Source organism: Chlorocebus sabaeus, chromosome 26 (assembly GCF_047675955.1).
Source record: "Chlorocebus sabaeus isolate Y175 chromosome 26, mChlSab1.0.hap1, whole genome shotgun sequence".
NCBI classification, from domain to species: Eukaryota; Metazoa; Chordata; class Mammalia; order Primates; family Cercopithecidae; genus Chlorocebus; species Chlorocebus sabaeus.
Window position 1 is genome coordinate 24,710,293 of NC_132929.1, and position 25,159 is coordinate 24,735,451.

General features: G+C 40.8%; 1 protein-coding gene across 3 annotated transcripts in view; it reads right to left on the reverse strand.

The window, feature by feature from the left end:
- Positions 1 to 25,159, reverse strand: part of SECISBP2L (SECIS binding protein 2 like) — a 131,016-nt gene that overhangs the window by 55,828 nt on the left and 50,029 nt on the right. Inside the window, exon 1 of one of the 3 annotated variants that reach the window (XM_008016678.3) lies at positions 3,045 to 3,273. The exons of the other annotated variants lie outside the window; for them this stretch is intronic. Coding sequence (XP_008014869.2) covers positions 3,045 to 3,068 — 24 coding nt within the window. The 5' untranslated portion in view covers positions 3,069 to 3,273. Of the gene's footprint in view, positions 1 to 3,044; positions 3,274 to 25,159 lie in introns of those variants that run through there. 3 annotated transcript variants of the gene reach the window in all.

Below are 25,159 nucleotides of genomic sequence, written 5' to 3' on the forward strand. Positions count from 1 at the left end.
ATTATTTAAAGGAAACAATGAAAAGCTAGACAATTTTGTATCCTTTACAAAAGCTTTACAATTTTGTCAAAAGCATGTTGCATGAAATCATATGTATTCGTTAGTTTTTCCAAAAATTAAAGACATTAATAACCAGTAATTTTATAAATTCTTTTAAAAGAACTATCTAATGCTAATGTACTAAAAATTCAGCCACCATTTAATTTATTTGTGATAACAGAAAAGAGACTGTTAACCTCAAGTGTCCTGTCACTTCTAAGCCCATTATTTATTTTTTAAAATCTCAAAACATTTTCTAAAAATAGAAACAGTGAGCCTTTATAAACAAAACAAACTCTGTGATTTATTCTTCACATCTCATAATGCAAGCTTTTTTTTTTTTTTTTTTTTAAGGGGAAAAAATGCATTATATATGAAGCAACACATCTTCTTAGAATATTTAACTCTGGCAGTTAAAATTAAGCTAGCTATTTTGATTAAATACAGAGAATACCCTATAAAAAGTGCTGAAAGAGGATACTCCTGAGATTTTCTTCCAGTTATAAAATTCTTTCAAATAATCATTATTGCAATTAAGATTATCCATCTAGCACCGTATTCCCGGTAATTTACTTTTTACAATCTTGATCAGCACACATACAATTTACCTTTTCTATAAAAAGATTTTATATATTTAAAAAAGGTAATTCACAAGAACAAGAACATGAATGCCTTCAGGCAAAAAGAAAGTTTATTTTCTTTTTTAGTTACACTTGTAAAGTACACAAGGATTTAATTAGGTTAAGATAAAATACAGAAAGTCTATATTAAGTACTACTTTTTAAAAATCAAACTTCTATGAATTGCTAACTACTACAATACTATAATGAGTACGTTTTAATGCTGTAGGCATTTAGGGAAATTCTGGGTATGTCAACACTGGTCAAAAGGGAAAAAAAATTCAGTGAGGAAAAATGGAAATCGGCACATATTACTATACTTTCCAATGACTTTTATCTACCTAAATTCACTTCAATAGTAGAAATACAAAAGTATAATCCAAATATCCTAGAAAAGCCATTACATGACTCTATGGTATAATCAAGAATTCCACAAAATTGAGAAATCTCAGTTCCCAATCTACTATTAAGTTAATGGTTCTTAGCCGTCCTTTGAGAATATGATGAAAATAATGGATTCTTGCCCTAGAAAAAGACATATAATGAAGCATACTCCTTCCAGGTCATTCATGGACCCCTGAATTAACTTCCTATCACATAAACGAGGTGAAAACATCACTTTTCTATATCTATTTTCTGAGTGTATAGGGGAGTGGAGGATTTTCAAATTATTCTTTCATTTAGGGTTAGGTTGGGGAAGAGGGAAGAGGTATTGGAAGAAAAAAAAGTCAACAGAAAACCTTCTTCCATGTTTTTTCCTAGTTCTTAAATTTCTACAAGGTTTTAATAGGTCGTGGACTTCGGAAAGATGTGGGATGAAAGAGGAAAAGTCTCTCTAGTTTAAATAATTTGCTCACAGCACTTGCTGCTAGGATAATCACAGCTATGCTAAAAATTACCATCTAAATAGTTAATTATATTTCCTCTAGGATGAAAGGAACTCTAAGTATACATAAGGTAGCATTACTGGTTTTAGTCCTGGCATCCTAGTGAAGGAACAAAATGTTGAACCCTTTCATTAGTAACACACATACAAGGAAATGATTCAAGGAAAATTCGTATTCATTTGTCAGGCTTTGAAATCTCAGGTATTTTTGATAGATCCCTTCAAAAATGTTTTTAAATCAAACTAGATATAGGTTGTATACAGAATACTTCTGGGTCACATAAACGCCTATGTGTATTTGCCAAGAGGCTCTATATCAATTTCTCTTTGGTAATTCCATGTATTGTTTTACAAAACTCATTTGTGTCTTCAGAGTTATATTCACATAAAGCTTTTTAAAAAAAAAAAAAAAAATAAGTCTTGTGTAAAAACAAGTATACACAACTAGGAAGCTGTGCTTTGCCTGCTAAGAGTCCGATTTCAAAATACAAACCGGCTTCAACTACATACAGACACATACAGGAATTTGGGAAATCTTATCTCATTAATTCAGGGGCTAGTTATCCATCTGTAAAATTAAAAGGCAGAAATTACTAGCCTCTCTTCTTCCGTCATCTAGTCATCAATGGGCAAGGCCTTCGAAGAAGGGAATAGAGTGAATAAACTTGGGCTTCAAATTAAGTCGTTTCGCAGAGATCTTAAGAGTGGAAAATACTGGGGGAAAACTATTGTTTTCGATTACTTTTAACACTGTTATTATCCCTGCTGGCTAGCACCTACTAGCATGGATAATCAGGAATTTGATGCAATTAAAAACAAAACAGAACACTGATGGGACTACTTTGCGAATATGAAAACGGGTTTGAAAATAAGCTTATGCTTTACACCCTTAAAATAGAAACTAGCTTAAAAAAAAAAAAAACCACTAATTACCATTCTCTGCAAAATAACTGGATAAAAGGACAAGGGGAAATCGTAGTATCGTTTCCTAAAAGAAACACCTCCGTAAAACCACTGCAAAAACAATGCTTCGCTCCATTGAACATAGATCTAAAAGGCCCGTGACTTCCCTTCATCTGTAATTACCACACATTCTCTTATAGTCTTTCTGGGTGAGAAGCCTTCAAACGCCTTTCCACCTTGAAAACACATTCCAGAGCTGAAGGGAATGCGGAAAGTGGGGAGACTGCTGGAAGTTATAAGCCCTCCTCCCAGGAGAGCAGGGACAACTTGGAGCCTTCTGACCCCTGCACCAAGCCGGGGAGAAGCGGCAACGGCGAGCCCTCCATCAGAGAAGTAATCAGGGTTGGAAAAGCCCCCAAGTCCCAGGCAGCAGCTGGAACAATGAAGGAGAGCCGGCAGCTGCCAGGATCCCAGGTAAAGGGGTCTGCGACCGCAGGACCGGCCCTCGGTCCGCACGCTCGGAGACCTGGGCCTGGCCTGGAAGGAAGCGGCGACCCCAACCCCCGGCTCGGCGGGCCCAGCCCAAACCCGCGTACCTGCTCTGTAGGGGCTCGGTCCATGGTGCCTGCAGCCGCAACGGGCCCGCGCTAGTCGGTGTAAATAGCGCCTTGGGCCGCTTTCTCCATGGCCCCCCGCTCGGGTCCAGACTGGGTTCCGGACCTCCGCCCCTATCTGGCTGGCCGCGACACCGATTCGGCTACGCCACTGGCCGAGGAGGCGGCTCCAGCTCCGGTAGATGGAGGAGGCGGTGGCAGCTTCGGGGAGGGATCATCTGGGACGGAAGCCGAGGAGGGCCCGAATGGGCGGGAGGCGTAGTTAGAAATGGAGGCGCACGGAAGGGAAAGGAATGGGGAGGAGGCAGAGAGGGGCAGTGGGCGGAGTGACAGCAAATGGCCTCAGCAAGGGTAGCAGGAACCCGGCCTGGCCTAGAGGCTGAGGCCAGGTGGAGGCGCCCAGGAGCAGGTGCCCCGAACCACACGCCACCCCTGCGACTGTTAAACGAGAAGTGTCAGAAGACCACCTGGGACCCAGGTCACACGGGCCCTCAAAGACCTCTTCAGGATCTGAAACCACCTCTTAAGAGATGTTGGAAAAGCTTTCATCTGCCCACCGTACATCTGCTCCTTCCTTATGTTACGCAAATAAAGGGAGTCATGACTATAAAGGAATGAGAATATTCTGAAAATAATGGAGTCTTGCCCTAGAAAAATGCATATGTAAAACGCATACACAGAATGATTGGAAGAAAGGGCTCCCCACAAATATTTATTGATTAGTTAATTCGTTGTCCAGGTTCATGCCCACCTCTAGGCTCACATCCAGGCTGACCTCGCCCATCTCAGAACTCCTAATTTTATGCAGGATCTGTATAACACCACCCAACAGGTAATTATTTTATCTTCAGATCCTTAGCTCCTTAAGGGCAGACACTATCTTGAAACTGGGCACTACCGTTAGCATGGCAAATACCTTCTGGGCATCTCCTCAGACACACCCTCCAACACCCACACCCTCCGTGAAGATTCAGCCAACCGCGGATAGAAATATTTTGGGGAAAAAAGAAATAACAAGTACAACAATAAAATACAAGTAATACAGTTTAACAACTGCTTATACAGCATTTACATTGTATTATGTATTATAAGTAATCTAGAGATGATTTAAAGTATATAGGAGGATGTGCATGGATTATATGCAAATACTACACCATTTTATATAAGGATCTTTAGCACGCATGGATTTTGGTATCAGCAGGGATCCTGGAGCCAATATCCCCCTGGGATGCTTAGGGACAACTATATAAGCTAAATTACACTTCAGTGAAGGAAGAGAGTTCAGGTGGCTGCTGTTTGGGGCACTGGTGTGGAGATCCACAGCTAGGAATGGGAAAGAGATTTTTAAGAAATTTGCTTTGTCATGCTTCAGGAGACATCAGTAAAGACTAATTGCCTTTTCAATTAGTCTAGGTTATTAGTCTCGTTATTAGATTCCAATATGAGGCTTGTTATGTGAAGGCCCCTTGCTGTACTTATGTTGACACAGGTTGGGTATCTCTAATTGGAAACTATGAAATCCCAAACCCTCCTGAATCCCAAATATTCAAAAATTAGAAACTTTCTGAGCACAGGACATAACATTTAAGGGTAATGTTCATTGGAACATTTTAGATTTTGGACTTCCAGATTAGAGATGCTCAATCAGTAAGTATAGTGTAAGTCTTCCGAGATCCCAAATCTGAAACACTTATGGTTTCAAGTATGTTAGATAAGGGACATTCAACCTGTATTATATATTGGCCTGCTGAAAGGAACTATATTGTGTCAGCAAGACTTATATCAAGGCTGGCAATAGAAACAGTTTGAAAGGAGAAACATTCATATTTACACATTTATATTTAGATTTAAATATATTTATTTAATTTTAGTAACTTTTCTACCTCCTCAAATTTAATATAAATGCATGTGTATTTGAATTGCAAATGTACATAACATTTTTACATATATGTGCAATTAAAGTAATGTTAGGTCCCTAGTGCCTATCACACACCTAGTTGGGATTCAATGAATGCTGAATGAATTTAGGGTTGGTTGCTCAGAAAAATTAAGTTATTTATAAGGAGTAGTTATGTAAACTAACAGATGACTATTTTTCTTCACAATTGAAAGATAAAATAACTCTGAATTTTCAGATTGTCTTCCTACTGCTGGTCTATAGCCATAATATACCCTCATCTGAGTAAAAAGATAATAGCAATGTACTCATAAAAATACTATAGTACTTTTGCTTTTCTTCCTTCTTCTGAGGAATGATCTGAGGAAATTTAAACATAGAATTCCGAAAGATCTGTCCACATTGTCGGATTTTTTATGACTGTAAAATTGTTTTCATTGAGAATCTTCTACATACAAGACATTCATTAAAATTATAAGAACAAAGTCATAAGAATTATAAGAACAGAAATGTCACAATGCCCTTCTCATTTAACGTAATCTTTAAAAAGATGGCAATATCTAGTAGATAAAAAATTAAAATCTGTGAAAAAAGGAAGGCATTTTAAAAATACTACATTTTACAGATATAAATGAATGCAAATTATTTTATTCACCAATAAATATTTAATGTGCGAGGTACTATGCTAAATACTAGAGATACAGCAGTTTATGAGACACCGTGAGGGCTGAGACCATGTTTGTCTTGTGGGCAAGACATGCATAGGACAAGTTGTTATAAGTGAGATGAGTGTCATGAAAAAGGAAGTACAATAGGTGCTACCATGGTAAGGGATGGAAGGTCAGGGAAGGCGTATTTGAATAAATAGCATCCACAGAAAGACCTGAAGGGTGAGTAGGAGTTATGATTAGTAAAGGAGAAGAAGCAGGAAAATTGTTTCAAGAAGAGGAAATGGCGAATGTTAGCGTTCTGAGGAAAGAGAAAATTCAGCCTTTAGTACTCACACAAGCTCATCCCTTGAGATGAGGGTTCAGAATGTGAGGGATAATCCAATAGATGAAGGCCTCTGAGAAGCTTGGAGGGGATAGAATACAAATACCAGAGGGAAGAAATAGACCTTTGATGGGAGTAGGGGCATGTTATCTACTGTAACAGAGGAAAGGAAGAAAAGACTGATATGGCTACAGATTATATACATTTATAAGTTTGGTGCCGAAAGTTGAGGGAATGCCTAATGGCTTCTGTTTTCTCAGTGATGCAGGAGGCAAGGTTACCTGCTGACAATAAACAGAAGTGGAGTTGTGATGACTAGGCACTCGTCAAAATTCAGCAAACATATAGTTAAGATAGGTACGTGTCATTATATGTACATTTTATCTCAAAAGAAAAAAAGTGTAACCAAATATTGAATTCTAGCTTTAACAAATACATACACCTATGTAATTCCAATCTCTATCAAAACATAGTGTCACCATTACATCCAGTGATATTTAAAACTTCTCTACTTATATCAAATGCCTGTCTCAGACGTTGTTATTCTTACTAGCTGTACCAAAGCCTAGCATACAGCAGGTGCTCAATAAATATTTATTGAATAAATGAACTGTAATATTATATTAAATCAGGATTCTTTCATCCAGGGTTAGGGTTTTGTTAGGCATGTGCATTTTATTGAAGGAGCAGGATTCACTAGGGTGGAAGTAGAATTATTATTTATTGTCCTGTACCTTCAAATTACCTGAAGACTATTTCTTTTTCTGCCTTGGGTGAAATCTCATGAAGGTCACACAAACTTTATTCCACGTCAAAACTTCTCCTTTTCCCCAGCTCAGTCCTGCTTCAGGCTGGAAGCCTGCGGTGAAGGACGTGGCTTGGTCCACTTCAGTTTTGTTTTCTACGTTTTATGTCTCCACCTCCTCTACCTTAAACACTCTCTGATTAGGCTTTTAGATTTCTCCAGGTTTGGACTCTGAGGGGGAGGATGGCAGAGCTTCTCAGATGTTTAATTACTACTTTCCTGCATGTTTACATGCAGCAAAGTCATCTCAGAGAATCACTTATGATCCTAGCCCTCAGCCCTTGGACTTCTGAGGGTTTAAATCTCAACTTGATCACTTTGGGGAACAGCAAGGCAGCCTTATTTGCTGGATTCCCTTTTAAAATGGCTTCAGGCAGAATTCCTGGGATCCCATCAATCCCTGGGATCATTTTGCTACCCTTGATTTATCATATAACTATCCATCCCTCCCTGCCTTTATCCAGCTATTAATTCTTCTTATTTTTGGTGCATGTCAAAGTAGATTGCAGACTTCATTACACTTTGCCCTGGGAAAAATTCATATAGACACAGTAGGCAAAAATGCAGCTTGTTCCCACTGTTTCTCTCAGATCCTTGCATTTTACCACACTCCAGGCAACATGTATCAAGTTCTCCAAGTGTTTCCCAGAAAGCTTCTCTCACATAGTTTAAGGTAAGCAGAAGCATCTCCTTTTACCCATGGGAGGTGCGGGTATGTATAAGGTATACAAAACAGTACCCTTCCTGAGTCATTGTCTTAGTCTGTTTTCATGCTGCTGATAAAGACATACCCAAGACTGGGCAATTTACAAAAGGAAGAGGTTTAATGGACTTGCAGTTCCACCTGGCTGCAGAGGCCTCACAATCACGGTGGAAGGTGAAAGGCACATCTCACATGGTGGCAGATAAGAGAACAGAAAGAGACCCAAGTGAAAGGGGTTTCTCCTTATAAAACTATCAGATCTCATGAGACTTATTCACTACCATGAGAACAGTATGAGGGAAACTGCCCCATAATTGAATTATCTCCCACTGGGTCCCTCCCACAACACAAGGGAATTATGGGAGCTACAATTCAAGATAAGATTTGGGTGGGAACACAGCCAAACCATATCATTCTGCCCCAGTCTCTCCCAAATCTCATGTCCTCACATTTCAAAACCAATCATGCCTTCCCAACAGTCCCCCAAAGTCTTAACTCATTTCAGCATTAACTCAAAAGTCCACAGTCCAAAGTCTCTTTTGAGACAAGGCAAGTCCCTTCTGCCTATGATCCTGTAAAATCAAAAGCAAGTTAGTTACTCCCTAGACACAATGGGGGTACAGGCATTGGGTAAATATACCCATTCCAAATGCGAGAAATTGGCCAAAACAAAGGGGCTACAGGACCCATGCAAGTCTGAAATCCAGCAGGGCAGTCAAATCTTGGAGCTCCAAAATGGTCTCCTTTGACCCTATGTCTCACATCTAGATCATGCTGATGGAAGAGGTGGGTTCCCATGGTCTTGGGCAGCTCTTCCCCTGTGGCTTTGCGGGGTACAGCCTTCCTCCCAGCTGCTTTCATGGGCTGGTGTTGTGTCTGCGACTTTTCCGGGTGCAGAGTGCAAGCTGTCAGTGGATCTATCATTCGGGGGTCTGGAGGATGGTGGCACTCTTCTCATAGCTCCACTAGGCAGTAACCGGGTGGGGACTCTGTGTGGGGGTGCCCACCCCACATTTCCCTTCCACACTGCCCTAGCAGAGGTTCTCCATAAGCAGCCCCGCCCCCTGCAGCAAACTTCTGCCTGGACATCCAGGCATTGCCATAAAACCTCTGAAATCTAGGCGGAGGTTCCCAAACCTCAATTTTTGACACCTGTGCACCCGCAGGCTCAATACTGCATGGAAGCTGCCAAATCTTGGGGCTCACACCCTCTGAAGCCACAGCTCAAGTTGTATCTTGGTCCCTTTTAGCCACAGCTGGAGTGGCTGGGATGCAGGGCACAAAGTCCCTGGGAGGAAGAAATGGACGACATTAGGTGGTTGACCACTGAAGAGGTGATATCTGACGTGAGATTTGAGAAATACAAAAAGATAGGGGAAAGACAAGCAGAGGCCCCAGGAGGAGAAACTCTTAAATTGTGGAAACAGAAAGGAGAGACCAGTGTAAATAGTGAATGGCAGGAGGGAGAGAGTAGTATGGACAATAGATAGAATGGAAGTCTAGACCAGACCAGATTTTGTACTAATTTGCAAGCTATGGTAAAGAATTTGGATTTAACTTTAAGTCAAAAAGCCATTTGGAGAATTTTAAAGAAGTGCACTGAATTCACATTTTGTCTGAATGTGAATAGGTGAAATGTTAAAATTAATACTTCTGGAATATAAAAACACATCTAAATGACTATTGAAAAATTGGATTATTACAATTTTATTATTAAAAGGTTTAGTAGCGTTCAAAGAGAAACTTTAGACAAGTTAAATTTAAGAATTTAATTAAACAAAAAATGATTTGCCAATTGAGCAGGTCCCCAGAACCAGAATAGGCTCAGGGAGACTCTGGGGCTGACACATGATCCAATCATATTTATAGAAAGTGAGGTACAGAAAATGGAAGCGGGGTACAGAAACAGCTTGATTGGTTACAGCTTGGTACTTGTCTTATTTGAATATGGTTTGAACAGTTGGCCACCTATGATTGGCTGAAACTGCATGATTAGTACAAGAGTAAGTTACAGTCTGTTTACACATCCTGTTAGATGACAGTTTACTATATGTGTAAGGAGGCAGCTTTAACTTAAAATTCACCCTTTTGGTCACCATCTCAGTACAGAGGGTGACCAAAACTTTAGGCATTAATGTCAAGGGTTAGAGCAGAGAGGACTTCCTTATTAGAATCTCCTGTTTTCAGGGGGAAAAAAAAAACTGATCTGTTTTGGGATCGATCTGCTTCCATAATGTTTCACTTTGATTATGCAGCATTTAGCATGAGTGACTCCGTGTTGGTTTGGTTTGGTGTGTTGGGGCCTACTGCAGGAGCTCTGTCTAGAACAATGGCTTCCCATAATTTTGAATAATAATTCCACCCTTTTGCTCAAGTTCTTACCTAAGTGAGTGTAACCAAGATTTAGGGTTTAGCACTCCCAGTTGCCATCATTTTGGATTTCTAGTCACAGCACGTCATTCATAGGTTACAGTGTCTTCATGACCACTCATTTCTTGAGTTTTTGTCATTCCAATAAAAGGGAGATCATTTGACTTTCTATAGATGGCTATATGCAAGCATTTAAAATTTTGGAGAAAATACAGTGCACCAGGGATACTACTCTTACAATTATCAGAAGGATGATACCAAGAGTTAGGAGTATGCTCCCTAGCCAGGGTCCTCATGAATGAAGCCAACTAAAATCAAATAGATCTAAGAATAAGCCTGATAAAGAATCTTGTTTTAACCAACCAGTCCATTTGTTAATCCCCTGCAAGTGAGTCTTTATAAAACCTGATGTATTCATACAACAAGAAGTGTCAGTAACCGCACAGATCCTTCCCTGTTCAGTCGAAAATAATCTAGAATAATTCAGTCATCTAGCACAACTTTAGCAAGAGAATTTTTAAATTCTGTTGTGCAACCATAGCCTTTGCAGTAAAATCTTCTATAAAGTCTATTACAAAGCTCACATTTCTAATCATTGTCTGATTTATATTTACCCCATGCCACAGAAAAGAAGACCTAACAATGACACCCATCCAGAAAGGTGAAGTCCTCCTGGCAATGTTCTCTTTAACCTATGATATATGTTACGAAGAGTGGACCAAGGTTCTGTTTTTAACTGGTGGCGGAGCAACAAAGGTACCGTTAAAATTCCTAGTCCAGCTGACCACAGTGGCTCATGCTTGTAATCTCAGCACTTTGGGAGGCCAAGGCATGAGGATTGCTTGAGCCAAGTAGTTCAAGATCAACCTGGGCAACATAGTGAGATCTCAATTCTACAAAAAAACAAATAAATGAAAAATATTTTTAAAAATAGCCAGGTATACTTGTGCGTGCCTATAGTCCCAGCTACTCAGGAGGCTGAGGTGGAAGGATTGCTTGAGCCTGGGAGGTCAAGGCTGCAGTGAGCTATGATTGCACCACTCCACTACAGCCTGGATGACAGAGCGAGACCCCATCTCAAAAAAAAAAAAAAAAAAGATCCCTAGTACACATTGGCCCCTCATCTTCCATTTCTTAAGGCAGGGGTTCCCAACCGCTGTACCATGAACTTGTACCAGCTAAGGACCTGTTAGAAACTGGGTCACACAGCAGGAAGTGAGTAGTGGGTGAGCAAGCATTACCACCTGAGCTCCGCCTCCTATCAGGTCAGTGGCAGCATTAGATTCTTATAGGAATGAGAACTGCACTGTGAACTGTGCATGTGAAGGATCTAGGTTGCACACTCCTTATGAGAACTGAATGCCCAGTAATCTGGGGTGGACCAGTTTCATTCCAAAACCATCACCCCTACCACCCAACACCCCCAGTCCGTGGAAAAATTGTCTTCCACGAAACCAGTCCCTGGTGCCAAAAAGGTTGGGGACTACTGCATTAAAGCATAAGGTTTCCCCTGTGTAAAGTTAGCCATAAAATCCTCCACACATAAAAGTATACCCTACGGGTACACCCAAAGCACCTTTTCCAGTTCTATTGTTCGTAGGGGCATAAGCAAGAAGATGTAAGCGTCACATGATGGCAGGGCCTTGATCCATGATCTTGAGAAAGTTCTTCATGTCTAGGATTCTGTGTGCTTCTGGGGAGAAAATTCCCAGTTAGCTTTACCTTAAGGTATACAGTAGCAGTCCCAACCTTTTTGGCACCAGGGACTGGTTTTGTGGAAGACAATTTTTCCATGAACCTGGGGGTGGGGGATGGTTTTGGGATGATTCAAGCGTATTACATTTATTGTGTACTTTGTTTCTGTTATTATTACATTGTAATATATAATGAAATAATTATACAACTCACCATAACATAGAATCAGTGGGAGCCTTGAGCTTGTTTCCCTGCAACTAAACCAGGGGTCCCCAACCCCAGGTTGTGGACTGGTACCGGTCTGTGGCCTGTTAGGAACCGGGCTGCACAGCAGGAGGTGAGCAGCAGACAAGCAAGCATTACCGCCTAAGCCCTACCTCCTGTCAGATCAGTAACAGCACTAGATTCTCCTAGGAAAGTGAACCTTATTGCCTATGAGAGGGATCTAGGTTGTTGCTCCTTATGAGAATCTAATGCCTGTTGATCCCAGGTGGAACAGTTTCATCTCAAAGTCATCCGCCCCCTCCTCTCCTCCCCCGTTCATGGAAAAATTATCTTCCATGAAACCAGTCACTGATGCCCAAAAGGTTGGGGACCATTGAACTAGACAGTCCCATCTGGGGGTGATGGGAGACAGTAACAGATCATCAGGCATTAGATTCTCATAAGGAGCGTGCAACCTAGATCCCTCGTGTGCACAGTTCACAACAGGGTTCACACTCCTGTGAGAACCTAATGCTGCTGCTGATCTGACAGGAGGTGGAGCTCAAGCGGTAATGCCAGAGATGGGGAGCGGCTATAAATACAGATGAAGCTTCACTTGCTTGCCCACTGCTCACCTCCTGCTGTACAGCCTGGTTCCTAACAGGCCATGGACCAGTACCTGTTAGGGGGACTCCTGGTATGCAGTCCTAAGAGTCTGGAAAGACTGTTTAGAGTTATGAGGCTATGGATTCAAGGTTTGCGGTCCCAAAGTTTTGCTGCAGTGTGGGTGGCAAGGGCAGTCTTTCTCTTCACTTCCAGAAGACCCAATATCTCGATTCTATATCATCAATGGTTTAATTATCCTGAGTCAATGGGTCATTAAAATTTCCTTTGCCTGACTAAAATACACTTTGGCATAATGCATTAAAGCCTTGTAGCAATTAGTCATATCAGAGTATAGGAGTGGAAGAGATATAATGTTCTACTATTAGGGGGATAGGCCTTCCAGTGACTGTTTCAAAAGGGCTCAACTTATGTTTTCCTCTGGAAGTGGATCTGATTTCCCTCAATCTTCAATACTTTGGATCAAGGCAATCCAGTCGATTCATTTAGCTTTGCCTAATGTTACAATACCTTATATAACTGTTCTACAACCTGTCCAGTGAAACAAGTACCTCCATCACTGGAGATTTCTTCAGAATTCCCCATGAGGGAAACACATTTTAAAACAACCTTTTAGCTACTGTTACAGCATTGGTCTTTTTGCATGGGAAAGCTTCTATGTAATCAGAAAACGTGTGTAGAAAATGGCAATTGAATGAAATGCCCCCATAAATGTTCAAATGGCTCATCATGTAGCAGAAATGTACCTGAAATTTTGATATTTTCCCTTAATTACAAATTTGACAAACTAAACATTGATCATAAGCCATTTTAGCAATTTAAAATAGTCACCACACACACACACACACACACACACACACACACACACATATAATTTGAATCATTTTATCTCTTTCCTAATGAGTCATAGAGTATACAGCTCTTAATAATGGAAGCTAAAAGGACTCAGGAAAGGCCAGGCAGCCATCCAGGCTCTCCATGAGTTCACACTTAACATTGGATTTTTATCATTCTTAAATAGCAATTTTGTTGCACAGCACTGTTTGTTAAATCTGTTATAGGTAATTTGCCTTGGGCCATGGAGTTCATTTAAGTAGAATTTCTTAAGAATTTCAGTACTGGCTCATTTTGCATAACATTTGGCAACATTTTTTCTTGATAGTCAATCAATTCTTGTCCTGCTTGGGTTAGCAGTTTTATGCATCAGTCAGTCTCTTCATGAGAGTTCCAGGAATTCTTACCCAATCCAAATGATATGATCCTAAAGTTATCAGAACCCTGTATTCAAGAATGCTTCTCAGGGTCCTTTCTATCCTTTTCACGAGCCTCCTTGAAGGCGCAATACTCTAGGATTTTACTTGCTTATAAATAGCTTTTGGAAAATACACCAGAATTAACCAATTAACTGGAAGCAAGACTTAAAATGGTCATGGTTAAAGACACGATTGACAAGGAAATTTGGTTATTTCTGTGACCTACAATTATTAAACATACTAACTGCAACTATGACTGATAACATATACCAAGACACATCAGAATTTTAGGAGTCTCATACAATTTCAGAACATATATTAATAACATATCCTTAAAAATATAACATGAAGAAGGTTAAACATCATTTCTTATTCGGCAGTAGTCAAACTTCAGAAGCTTGAAATAATGCAGGAACAATTTCTCAGCATTACTAGTGTTCCTACAGTCATGATACTGCACATTGCAATTTTAAATATTAAAGTCCACTATTAACCAAAGTCAGATGAGGAACAAGATTATTTTTGGCTAGCTCTGCTAGTATAGGATACTTCTGATGGTGATGTCATCGTCTGTTATTAAGCTTCCCTTTCTTTCTAATAGAAAATAAGTTTTATCCTCTCTTCCACTGCTGGACTTGAAGATTTGGCCAATGGACATGATTCCTTTTCACTGAAGCCTCCTAGAAACTGAAATTTGTGCTGTGCTTGAAGAAGATGCTTTGTGGATATTTTCAGATGCACACCTAAGATTGTTATTCTCATTTAAAATTTTAATTTCTAATATGTGTTTATTTCTTCTACATGCCTTTCATTATTAATTAAATTGTATGTATATTGGTGGTTCAAAAGGATGTAATTTTCTTTCTAAATTTATGTAGCCCATCTTTTGTATAATCGTATTAATTTTCAATTATTTTCTTATCTAACTACTTGAAAGTTCTACATTTTTGCATAAAATTAACAATTTTCACAATTACCATTATTACTGAAGTTTATATTAAACCATTAATAGAATTTCAACATGAGGAAATACATCCAAAATGCTTACCCATATTTGAAAGTGCATATTCATATATTAACACTAACTCTGACTAACATACTTTGTTCTTATAATTTACATAGTTATGCTGATTAGATATAATGGTTACCCAGTGAGATCACCTGATGGGGAGGCCATACCAAGTTTAGACTTGCCAGAAGGTGAAATAGAAATTTGACAATATGACCTTCCAAAAGCCAAAGCTGAAGGTGAAACTAAAAAGCAAACTTTGGCCAAATACTGAGGCCAGGACACAGCTGAACTGGAGTATATATCTCTCATTATTTGCAGGAGCGTAACATGATCTTATGGCAAGAGGGTGGTTAGGGTGACAGAACAGACCATGGAATCAAACCTGAGTATAGATAGTATGAATCAAAATTACTAGAGATAGTATCTTTATGTTTTCAGCATATAAGATGAATCCACCAAAATTCCTATAAACTAGTGGCAAACTGATAAGAAAAAAGATTCCATTGATAGTATAAGTGTTATGATGGAAAGAGCACTACTAGACTAAGACTTGATAATGTAGGTTTAAATTTTATCTATACCCATTTCAGACCATGTGCCCTCCAAAGTCAGGTATGCTTCCCTGGGCCTCAGTTTCCTCATCTGCACAATGCACGGGGTTGTTCAGGGGTTCAAGTTGAGGAAGCGAATGCGAGAACACATTGCAAGCCCTAGAGAAGTGGTTCTCAATCTGTGGCACTTTTAAAGCTAGAATGCTCAGTCCCCTCTTAGACCGATTAAGTCAGAATCTCTGGAGCAGATAATCTCCCAATCAGCCATAGTCGGCCATAAAATTTTAAGTCAGATCATGTCACTCCTCTCTTCCAAGGAGCTCCAAAGGAGTTTCCTATCTCAGAGTAAATGCCCAAGTCCTTAGAGTGGCCATTGAAGTCCCTGTGATCAAGCCCCTACCATGCCTCTGGCCTTAATTCCTATTCCTCACTCACTTGCTGTTCACTTGCTGACTCCTTGCTGTTCCCTTGTCATTCTAACCACACTCTCATCTTGAGATCCCTTGGCCTTGCTGCTTCCACTGGCAGGAACTCTCTTCCCCCAGTTAACCCACATGGCTCAAGCCCTCACTTTAGGCCTTTTCTTAAATGTGACCTTGGAGTGAGGCCTTTCCTGACCACCTTCTTTAAAGCAGCATGCAATACAGAGTGATATAACGGACTATGGAGACTCAGCAGGAGGAAGGTGGAAGAGGGGATGAGGGATTTAAAAAACTACATATTGGGTATAATGTATGCTACTTGGGTGATGTGTGCACTAAAATCTCAGGCTCCATCACTCTATAATTCATCTATGTAACCAAAAACCACTTGTACCCCCAAAGCTATTGAAATTTTTTAAAAAGAAAAAAGAAAAAAATAAAAACAGCATGCAAACACACACACTCCCTCTCCTTTCCATAGCACTTATCATCATCTAAAATGTTGTATATTTGTCTTTTTGTTTATTGACTGTCATTTTCATCTCAAATATAAGCTCCAGGAAGGCAGGCATTTTGTTTGTTTGTTTTGCCCAGTGCTCGGTGTTTCCAGTGCTTGGGACACTGCCTAGCACATAGCAAGCCCTCAGAACACTTTTATTATTGCTATTCCAAATGGAAGCTCTGAGCATTCACCTTAATCTACAAACTTCATTGATTGGTCACTGCCTATCCCACATGTATTCTGTGCTTTCCCATCTCCCTGACTTTGTTCATACATTTTTTTTTCTAATTAGTGTGTCGTTTTTATATTGAAAATCATTTCCTCCATTTCCTGGATGAAACATATCCTCCTCAAAATTCCTCTAGCTTGTTGTGCCATATCCTGCCTGAAATTAGTGTACTGTGTATAATTATTTATGTAATTATTTCCTTTCTAAGAGTGTACACTACTTGAGAAATTACTCACCGGTGTTTTTTGAATGAACAAATGAGCTTGCCTTTAGAGCTGAGTCAGACATATTTACCAGAAAAAGGAAGACAGGTAATTAAATGATGGGTTTAAATGGAAAACTCCCTAGCTCTTTTGAGAATATTAGATGCATGTAAGTAAAATGAAAACAGAAGATGATAACATCAAGAAATGAGTTTTGGATGGTAAGATCAACTACATAATTAGCTGTCTTGTGAACAATCTAGTTTAGGTAATAGCAAGTTGAAAAAGAATGAATAAATGCATAAATGGACTTGGAGAACCAGAAAAAATTGGACATGACATTCATTTTTAAGGCAGTGAGGTCTTCAGACCTTTCCAGCTAAAAACAGGAAATAACTTCTCAAATTTATTATGATGTCCTTGAGGTTGTTTTCTTTTTTATTTTTGAGACAGAGTCTCATTCTGTCACCCAGGCTGGAGTGCAATGGCACAATCTTAGCTCGAGACTGTGAGCCAAGATTGGCTCACTGCAACCTCCTAGGCCCGAGTGATTCTCCTGCCTCTGCTTCCCAGTAACTGTAACTACAGGCTCATGCCACCACACTGGGCTAAATTTTGTATTTTGGTAAAGACAGGGTTTTGTAATGTTGCCCAGGTGGTCTCAAAGTCCTGAGCTCAAGTGATCCGCCAGCCTTGGCCCCTCAAAGTGCTGGGATTACAGGCATTAGCCACTGTGCCTGGCCTATCAGATTATTTTCATGAACTATTCCAAATCTCAGTCTTTCTCTAGAGGATGCTGTCTTATGATAGTGAAAACTATAAATCACTTAGAAGTACTGTACAATCTGAAATTGAAAAATCTCCTTCAAAACTCAATGTTTTGTGGCCAGGCATGGTGGCTCATGTCTGTAATCCCAGCACTTTGGGTGGACTAGGCTGGCAAATCACTTGAGGCCAGGAGTTCTAGACCACCCTGGCCAACATAGTGAAACCCCGTCTCTATTTTTAATACTAAAAAAAAAAAAAAAACCTCAATGTATTTTTACTCTGTCTTTAGAAACCTTTGCAAACAAGCTATCTAGATTTTTCATGTCAGTGACTCATATCCACAGCTCCCCAGACCTAACATTCTTTCTGGAATGTCCTTTCTAAACCAGTAGGCGCTTTCTTCATCAGCAGGCCCTGATTCTTAGAATCAAAATGTATAAAGCTCAACCTGTGAATGTGTAATTCTTGTTAACCGTGATGTGTCATCAAGTTTCCTTCAGGCTTCCAATGATAAGCAAGATATTGCCAGTTTCAGAGGGAAAATAACAAGTGCTAAATAACTAAAACTAGCAGAGATACCATCTCTGAAAACATTCCTGCTTCAAAGAATACTATGACAGGAAGCATGCATTATAGAGGACAGAATTTGTTTTTTTCTTCTAAAGAATGAGTTTTAAATGTTTTTGCATAAATAGCATCCGAGCAATAACAACACAATAAAAGGAAAGAAAATCCACCAACTTAACTTTCTAACATAAGAAACATATTTCTTAGTTTCTGTTCATCTATGTGCGTGTGACATGATTTTTAATCTATGTGACCTGGAGGTTCTCCAGCCTATTGTGCAATGGAGTGTCTGCCCATTCTCTAGAAATGGGGAGGAAGAAATCACTGCCTCCTTCCCTGGGGCCTGTATAAATGAGGTGTGGAAGCTTCGGAAGAGCCTAAAATAGTCAAGGGGAATGTGAGAGATGAGGCCCAGAACTAACCTGACGGTATGTATCACTTGGCTTGATGCATGATGTGGGAGCTCCAGAGATCCAACACTGACTCCAAGACAGAACAGGGTATACCCAGGAGAATATCATTTCCATCCATTTAAAGGATAGCTGGAATCTTCATGTTGACAATTATATCAACTAAATCCTCCCTTGCCAAACTATCTAGGCCCTGTGTTATCTGGGTCCTGGAGGTAGTAGGTCGTATAAGATAAATATTGAGGGAAATAAGAAATTGTTTATAATAATATAAAACCCTAAAATTGTTTTGGAGATACAGAGAAGGGCACCAATACTATCCTGTGGAGCTGTAATCTTAAAAGTCCCATCGATACCAAAGTCAACCAGAAACTATACTTACTTATAAAACCCCAGCCTCTTCTCCAGTCCTTCCTTAATCAGAGTTGGCAGAGCTCTCAAGGAAGACAACTGTTGCAATCCTGGTCTTGTTGCTTCTGCCTGACCTGCCCTGCTTCCTCACATTGACTTGTAACAGGCAAGCCATTCACTCGCCAGCTGACCATGGGGTCTCTAGATTTCCAGCTGTGCCAAACTCTAACAAGTTATAATTCACAGCCTTTGAACTGGTCAAGGACTCTAAAAGAAACAATAGGAACTACAGCCCCTGGCCATCGAGAACAACGAATGATAAGAGGCTGTTCACAATGACCTCTTACCAAGTAGGAATAATAGCTTATACTGATTGTTCCAGAAACAGTGCTGAGCCCTTTACAGAAAACATTTCATTCAACCTTCACAAGCATCCTTGAGGTAAAAAAGCTATTGTCCTTTTTTCTCCAGGAGAAACTGAGAATATATATATATGTTATATACCTGGTACAATTACCATGTATATATGGTAATTAGCTTACACAAAATTCCTGTGTAGATAGAAGTGGCAGGGCTGGAATTTGAATACAGCAAGCAAAAGAACTTGTACATAAGGAAACAACTCCTTCCTGTTGGTGAGACTAATACAGGAGACATTTCATAGTTTAGCTTGGAGCTCACAGGCTGTTAGGTCCTGGGCAAGGCCTCCTAAATGGTTCATCTCATCATGTGTGCCCTGAGTTGTACTATTTGCTCCTCATGCCAGCCAGAAATGCCCTGGCGTAGAAAATAACCACAAACCTCGTGAAGGTGAAATGGGAGAAGTTCCCTCGTCTCCCTTGTAGGGCATGCGATGGGGCTGTGGCCCGCTTCTTCAGTGCCCCCCTGCTCAAACCTCTAGGGGAGCATACAGACACCCCACGGCAGTGTCTAGGGGTGAATGTTTACAGCTGAAGCCCCAGTGGGCATGTCTTACCATGTGCTCTTTTAGTTTAGCTGTCCATAGGTAGCTTGTGTTAGTCAGCTCAAAGAGACCCCTGCCTTATGGCAAGAACAGAGGGCCTTCTGTATCCCAGGGTTCTTGCTTTGGTGTACAGGAAGAATTGGATCACGTGTGGGCTTGGAGAATTAGTGCAAGGTTTTATTGAGTAGAAGTAGCTCTCAGCAAATGGGGGAGCCAGAAGGGAGATGATTTTCCCCTGGATTTGGGCCACTCGGCAGCCCCGGCTCTCCTCCGACTGCCCCAGTCAAACTCCTCCTCCTTCCTCCAGTCCATAGCCTGCCCACGTGCCATCTGTCATGTGCTCTTCCACCAGCATGCTCCCCTCCACGTCCTCTCGCAGTCCAGCTGCTTGTGTCTTCTTTGACCCATGTCTTCCTCTCGAGGTCCAGCGGTTTGTGTGCCTGCCTGCTATGGTCTTGTCCTGGGCCTTATCTTTCACATTCCCTTTGACTATTTTAGAGCTCTTCCTAAGCTTTCCATCTCATTTTTACAGGTTCCAGAGCAGGGGGCAGTGGCTTCTTCCTACCCCATTTCTAGAGAATGGGCAGACACTCCATGCACAAGCCTGAGAACCTCCAGGTCACACAGATTATAGGCACAGGATGGGGGCATGGCGGGCCAAGGAGGTCTTGGGAAATGCAACATTTGGGCACAAAGGCAGGAGTGCCTGTCCTCACCAAGGTTCATGAGCACCGGCAGGTGGGCAGAGCCCTAGCCAGGGACCCCCCCCTTCCCTTCCCAGCACTTCCCCGCTCCCCTTCCGTATCAGTGTGATTCGTGTGGGACAGGAAAGGGAACTAAGCCTCCAGGAGAAAGGTCCTTGTGACAAGTTCGCAACCTGATTACAGTATGAGGAAATGATTTTGGATGCCCCAATCAGCTGGGATTAGAGAAGAGCAGCTGCTGCTTCAGCAAAGCTGCTCCAAAGGTATGGATGTCCCTATGTCTGTTCATGTATTTTCCCAGGGCCCAAGAAAAATCTAGTGTCTCCTTTGCAGGCAATAAATGTGCCCATTGCAAGTGATGGTAAGACGGGGTGTTTGTCAGGAGGAAAGCACAGGGACAAGGAATATGCAGAGGAAATAAAGAAAGGAGAGGAGAAATAAGAGCGACAAGGGAGAAGAAACAAAAGAGAAGCCACATAGGGCAGAGCCCTGTATGTGAAGCTCTTCGTTTCTCAACATACCCGTTACCAAAGCCTGACTGCAGCGCCAGCACCAGGGAGGTGTTCTGATGGAATTGCTCACATGCTGACCCTTCTCTGCTGCTCTGTCCCAGCCCATTAAGTTTCTCCTTCTTTCTCTCCTGCTCTTCCTTCCCCATTCTGCCACTCTCTTTCCTTTTTCCATCTCTCAATCACTTACTTTTTTCTTCTCTATTTTCTCACCCTGTAAATGCTCTACTCAGAAGCAGGCAGCACTGAAAGAGCTGCTAGCCCTGGCTGTGGCGTGTGGCTCATTGCTATGTTGTTGTACTAGGAAATGGATTGAGTGAAATCAAGCAAGTGCGAAGCATTCAGCACCCTTATTCTCATTGCGGTCAGGTCCTAGGTCAGAATTTGATAACATCCTAACACTTTCAATGGTATAACTCAGTCCTGAAGTCCTTGCCTACTCCACCCAGGTCCCTGTGACAGCTTTTGATCTTTATCACATGTAACATTTTGCAATCCCACTGCTGTAGGGGAAAGATGTTTATGTGCAATGGGAATCTGTGATTCAGTGCTGTTACTCTGATTTCTTCTGAGATCTTTGCTGGTGTTTGGGCACTTTCGTGTTCTTGAAATTGTTTATTGGTGTGATTAGTTTGGACTCAGTTTCAAGAGCATTAAGATAATCTCTTTACTGCCAGAGGAAAGTATGTTTTGAGGGAATATATTCAGAGGGATAAGATGCAATGCCTTTATATATAAAGTTGCACAACATTAGGTGGTGAAAATTCACTTTCTAGCACTATTAGGAAGTCATTCATTCATTGGACAAATACTTAAATATATCAGAAGTTATATATGCTATGAATAAAAATAAAACATGGTAAAGGGATAGAAAATGTAGGGAAGGCTATTTTAGATAAGGTGGACAGCGATGGCCTTCCTGGAAAAAGTAACATTTAAACAGAGCTCTGGAAAAAGTAAGGTAGTGAGCCACGAAAACATCTGCGGAAGAGTAATGTTCCGGGTGGAAAGAACAGCAGATGTGATGGCCCTGAGGTGGACACGAGTTTGATTAATTTGAAGACTAGCAAGAGGGCCAATCAAGTTAGAAAAGACTCAGGAAAAAAGCAGTACTTGCAAGGTCATAAAGGTATGCAGAGCTTGGTAGGCTCTATTTCATAATTGTGAATGTCTTGTAAATGTGATGAGAAATCACCGGAGGATTTGGGCAGGAGAATGACATGATCTGCTTTATGTTTTATAAAGATTACTCTGGCCTCTGATTAAATAGTAGACATAAGAAAGCAGAGAGAGAAGCAGGAAGGCTGTTAGTGTAGCCAAAGTAAGAGAGGGTAGGAACTGTCAGGATTGGGATATATTTTGTAAATAGAGACAAGAGGCTCACTCTGACTTTGTCTCCTTTAACTGGGTCAAGTTTGTGTGGCATTTCCTCCACCAAGGTTGCTGTTCACCAGCAAGACCCCATCATTGCACTCATTCACTTGAAAACTAGACAGGTATATTTCTGCAATTAGAAAAACATGACGATGCTTTGGGTGTGAGGGAAAGAGAAGATTCAAAATCACCCCTAGGTTTTTAGCCTGAGCGACGGGTGAATGATGGAGCCGTTTACTGAGATTGGAAAAGTTTGGGAGGAAGGTAGTAAATCCAGTGCTCAGTGTTGAACATATTAAGTTTGAGATGGCCTAAGACATCCAAGTGGAGATGCCAAGTAGGCAGTTGTAAAGCAATTCTGAAGCTCGTTGAGAGATGCTATTTACTAACTAAAACACAAAATAAATTCAGCCCCTGGCAAGGGCACTGCACTCTCTATCTGGCAGAGCCCTGTTCTCTGTTTCAATTCTATAGGTCAGGGACTGTTAGATGAGATGTCAAGGGATCACCTGGTTTATGGGGTTCACAATCCTATCCTCTGATACTGCCTCTTGAGCAATTAAAATCTGACATTTAAGAAGGGCTCCTTGACAGGCATGGTGGCTTACATCCGTAATCCTAGCACTTTTGGAGGCTGAGGCAGGTGGATGGCTTGAGCCCAGGAGTTTCGAGACTAGCCAGGGCAATGTGGTGAAACCTCATCTCTACAAAAAATACCAAAAAACTTAGCCAGGCATGGTGATGAGCACCTGTAGTCCCAGCTACTTGGGAAGCTGAGGTGGGAGGATCACTGGAGCCCAGGAGGTTGAGGCTGCAGTGAGCTGTGTTCATGCCATTGCACTCCCCACTGTGTAGCAGAGTAAGACTCTGTCTCAACAACAACAACAACAACAACAACAACAACAACAACAACAAGAGCCTAAACTAGTGAGACTACGTGCTCCTTAAATATTGTCCCTAACCTAGGCAGAAACTCTGGACAACAGAGGCAACTGAACACAAGGAACGCCTCTTCCATAATACCTGCAGATCAGTTTCAGGCATCCTAACCTTTTTCAGAGGATGTGGTGAGTCACAGATTTAAAGATATGGAGTGTTGATTCTGAATGAGGAAAGGCCACCTTGAAAGAGCATACTATTCAAATGCTGATGGATGGAAGCCCAGAACTTATGCCATGGGGTCACATCACCTGACATGATGAACTGGATTGTTGACAGGGCACTGAGATCCAAGAGTTGCATCATACTCAGAAAAATTGAGGATATATGCCTTAGGATACTTTAGAGTATATAACAGGATAAGTGAATAAATGAAGCATAGCATGACATTTCAATAATCAATACAGGCTTTGCTCACAATATTTTTTCATGAGATGTTTTGCCAGAATTACCAAATTAGCCAAAACTCCTTTCACGTTATAATGCTCACATAGCTGATCTTGCAAGGACTCCTTTGTGAAGACAGTACCATCTATCCTTTCTAGAGGTAACACCTTCTGAGAAGGAACATAGAAACCTGGGTACACAGCATCTGTACCATGAGAAAGTCTGATTGAAGAAGGTGTCAGTAGATTTCTCATGATATTTCTCCAGACATTGAAAGCTTATAAGGCTCACTCTGACTCTGACTTTGTCTCATTTAACTGGGTCAAGTCTATTTGGCATCTCCTCGACCAAGGTTGCTGTTCACCAGCAAGACCTCATCATTGTACTCTTTCACTTGGAAACTGGACAGGTATATTTCCGCAATTACAAAAATATGTAAAAACTTGCTTATCATATCAAACAAGGTTTCTTTACATCAGTTGCATGTACTACCATGAACTGTGTCATTTGTGTCCTTGGCATTATTAACAAAGGCATAGGCTTTCAATCAGTGATATTAGAGTTTTGAATTCAGCCTGCCACTTATTGCTCTGGTGGGTAAACTTGGGTTACTGTAAAATTAGAATGATAATAGTACCAACCTTATAATGTTGTTATGAGAATTAAATGAGGTAATACCCTCAGAAAGATTAGTAGAGTATCTAGAATATAGTAAACACAATAAATGTTCGCTATTATTATGACGATGATGAACATTATTAATTTAAAGTCTATTGGAAAACAGACTGTTGGAACCATAGATCCAATACAAATAAGATACTTAAGTAGACCCATCATCAAGTTTCTGCAGTCAGTTAACACTATACTATTTGTAATTTTAGAGAATAGAGTTTGGTATAAATCTTGACCCAGTTCAAGGTTGTCAGTGATTTTTTTTTTATTGAGGTGAAATTCACATAACATAATATTAACTTTTCTTTTTTTGAGACAGGGTCTTGCTCTGTCACCCAGGCTGGAGCGTGGTGGCGCAGTCATGGTTCACTGCAGCCTCAACTTCCTGGGCTCAAGTGATCCTCCTGCCTCAGCCTCCCAAGTAGCTGGGACTACAGGTATTCACCACTGTGCCTGGCTAATAGAATTAACCATTTTGAAGTGTACGATTCAGTGGCGTTTAGCACATTCACAATGTTTTGCAACCATCATCGCTATCTAGTTCCTGACCAGTTTCATCACGCCTGAGGAAGACGCCCTATCCTTTAAGCAGTCCACTCTCCATTCCTCTCTCCCCCAAGCCACTGGCAACCACCAAAACGCTTTCTGTCTCCATGGATTTACCTATTCTGGACATTTCATGTAAATGGAATAATACCATATGTAACGTTTTGTTTCTGGCTTCTTTTCATGTAGAGCGACTTATTATTGAAGATGAAGCTGCAGACTCCCAAAAGAATCTCCATCCCTTCATCTCTGATAGGCTTGGAATTTTCCAGTGCTTCTAATGGAGACTCTGATCTCCAGGACCTCAGATTCTGTCCTCTGTTAATAAAGTACTTGAATCAACAGTGGATGGGTTCTTGGGAAAACTTCAGGAAGTTCTAAATTATTTGAATATATCAAGTATCTGAGACAAAGGATGCCCTTTAGATCTATAGATCTTGGCA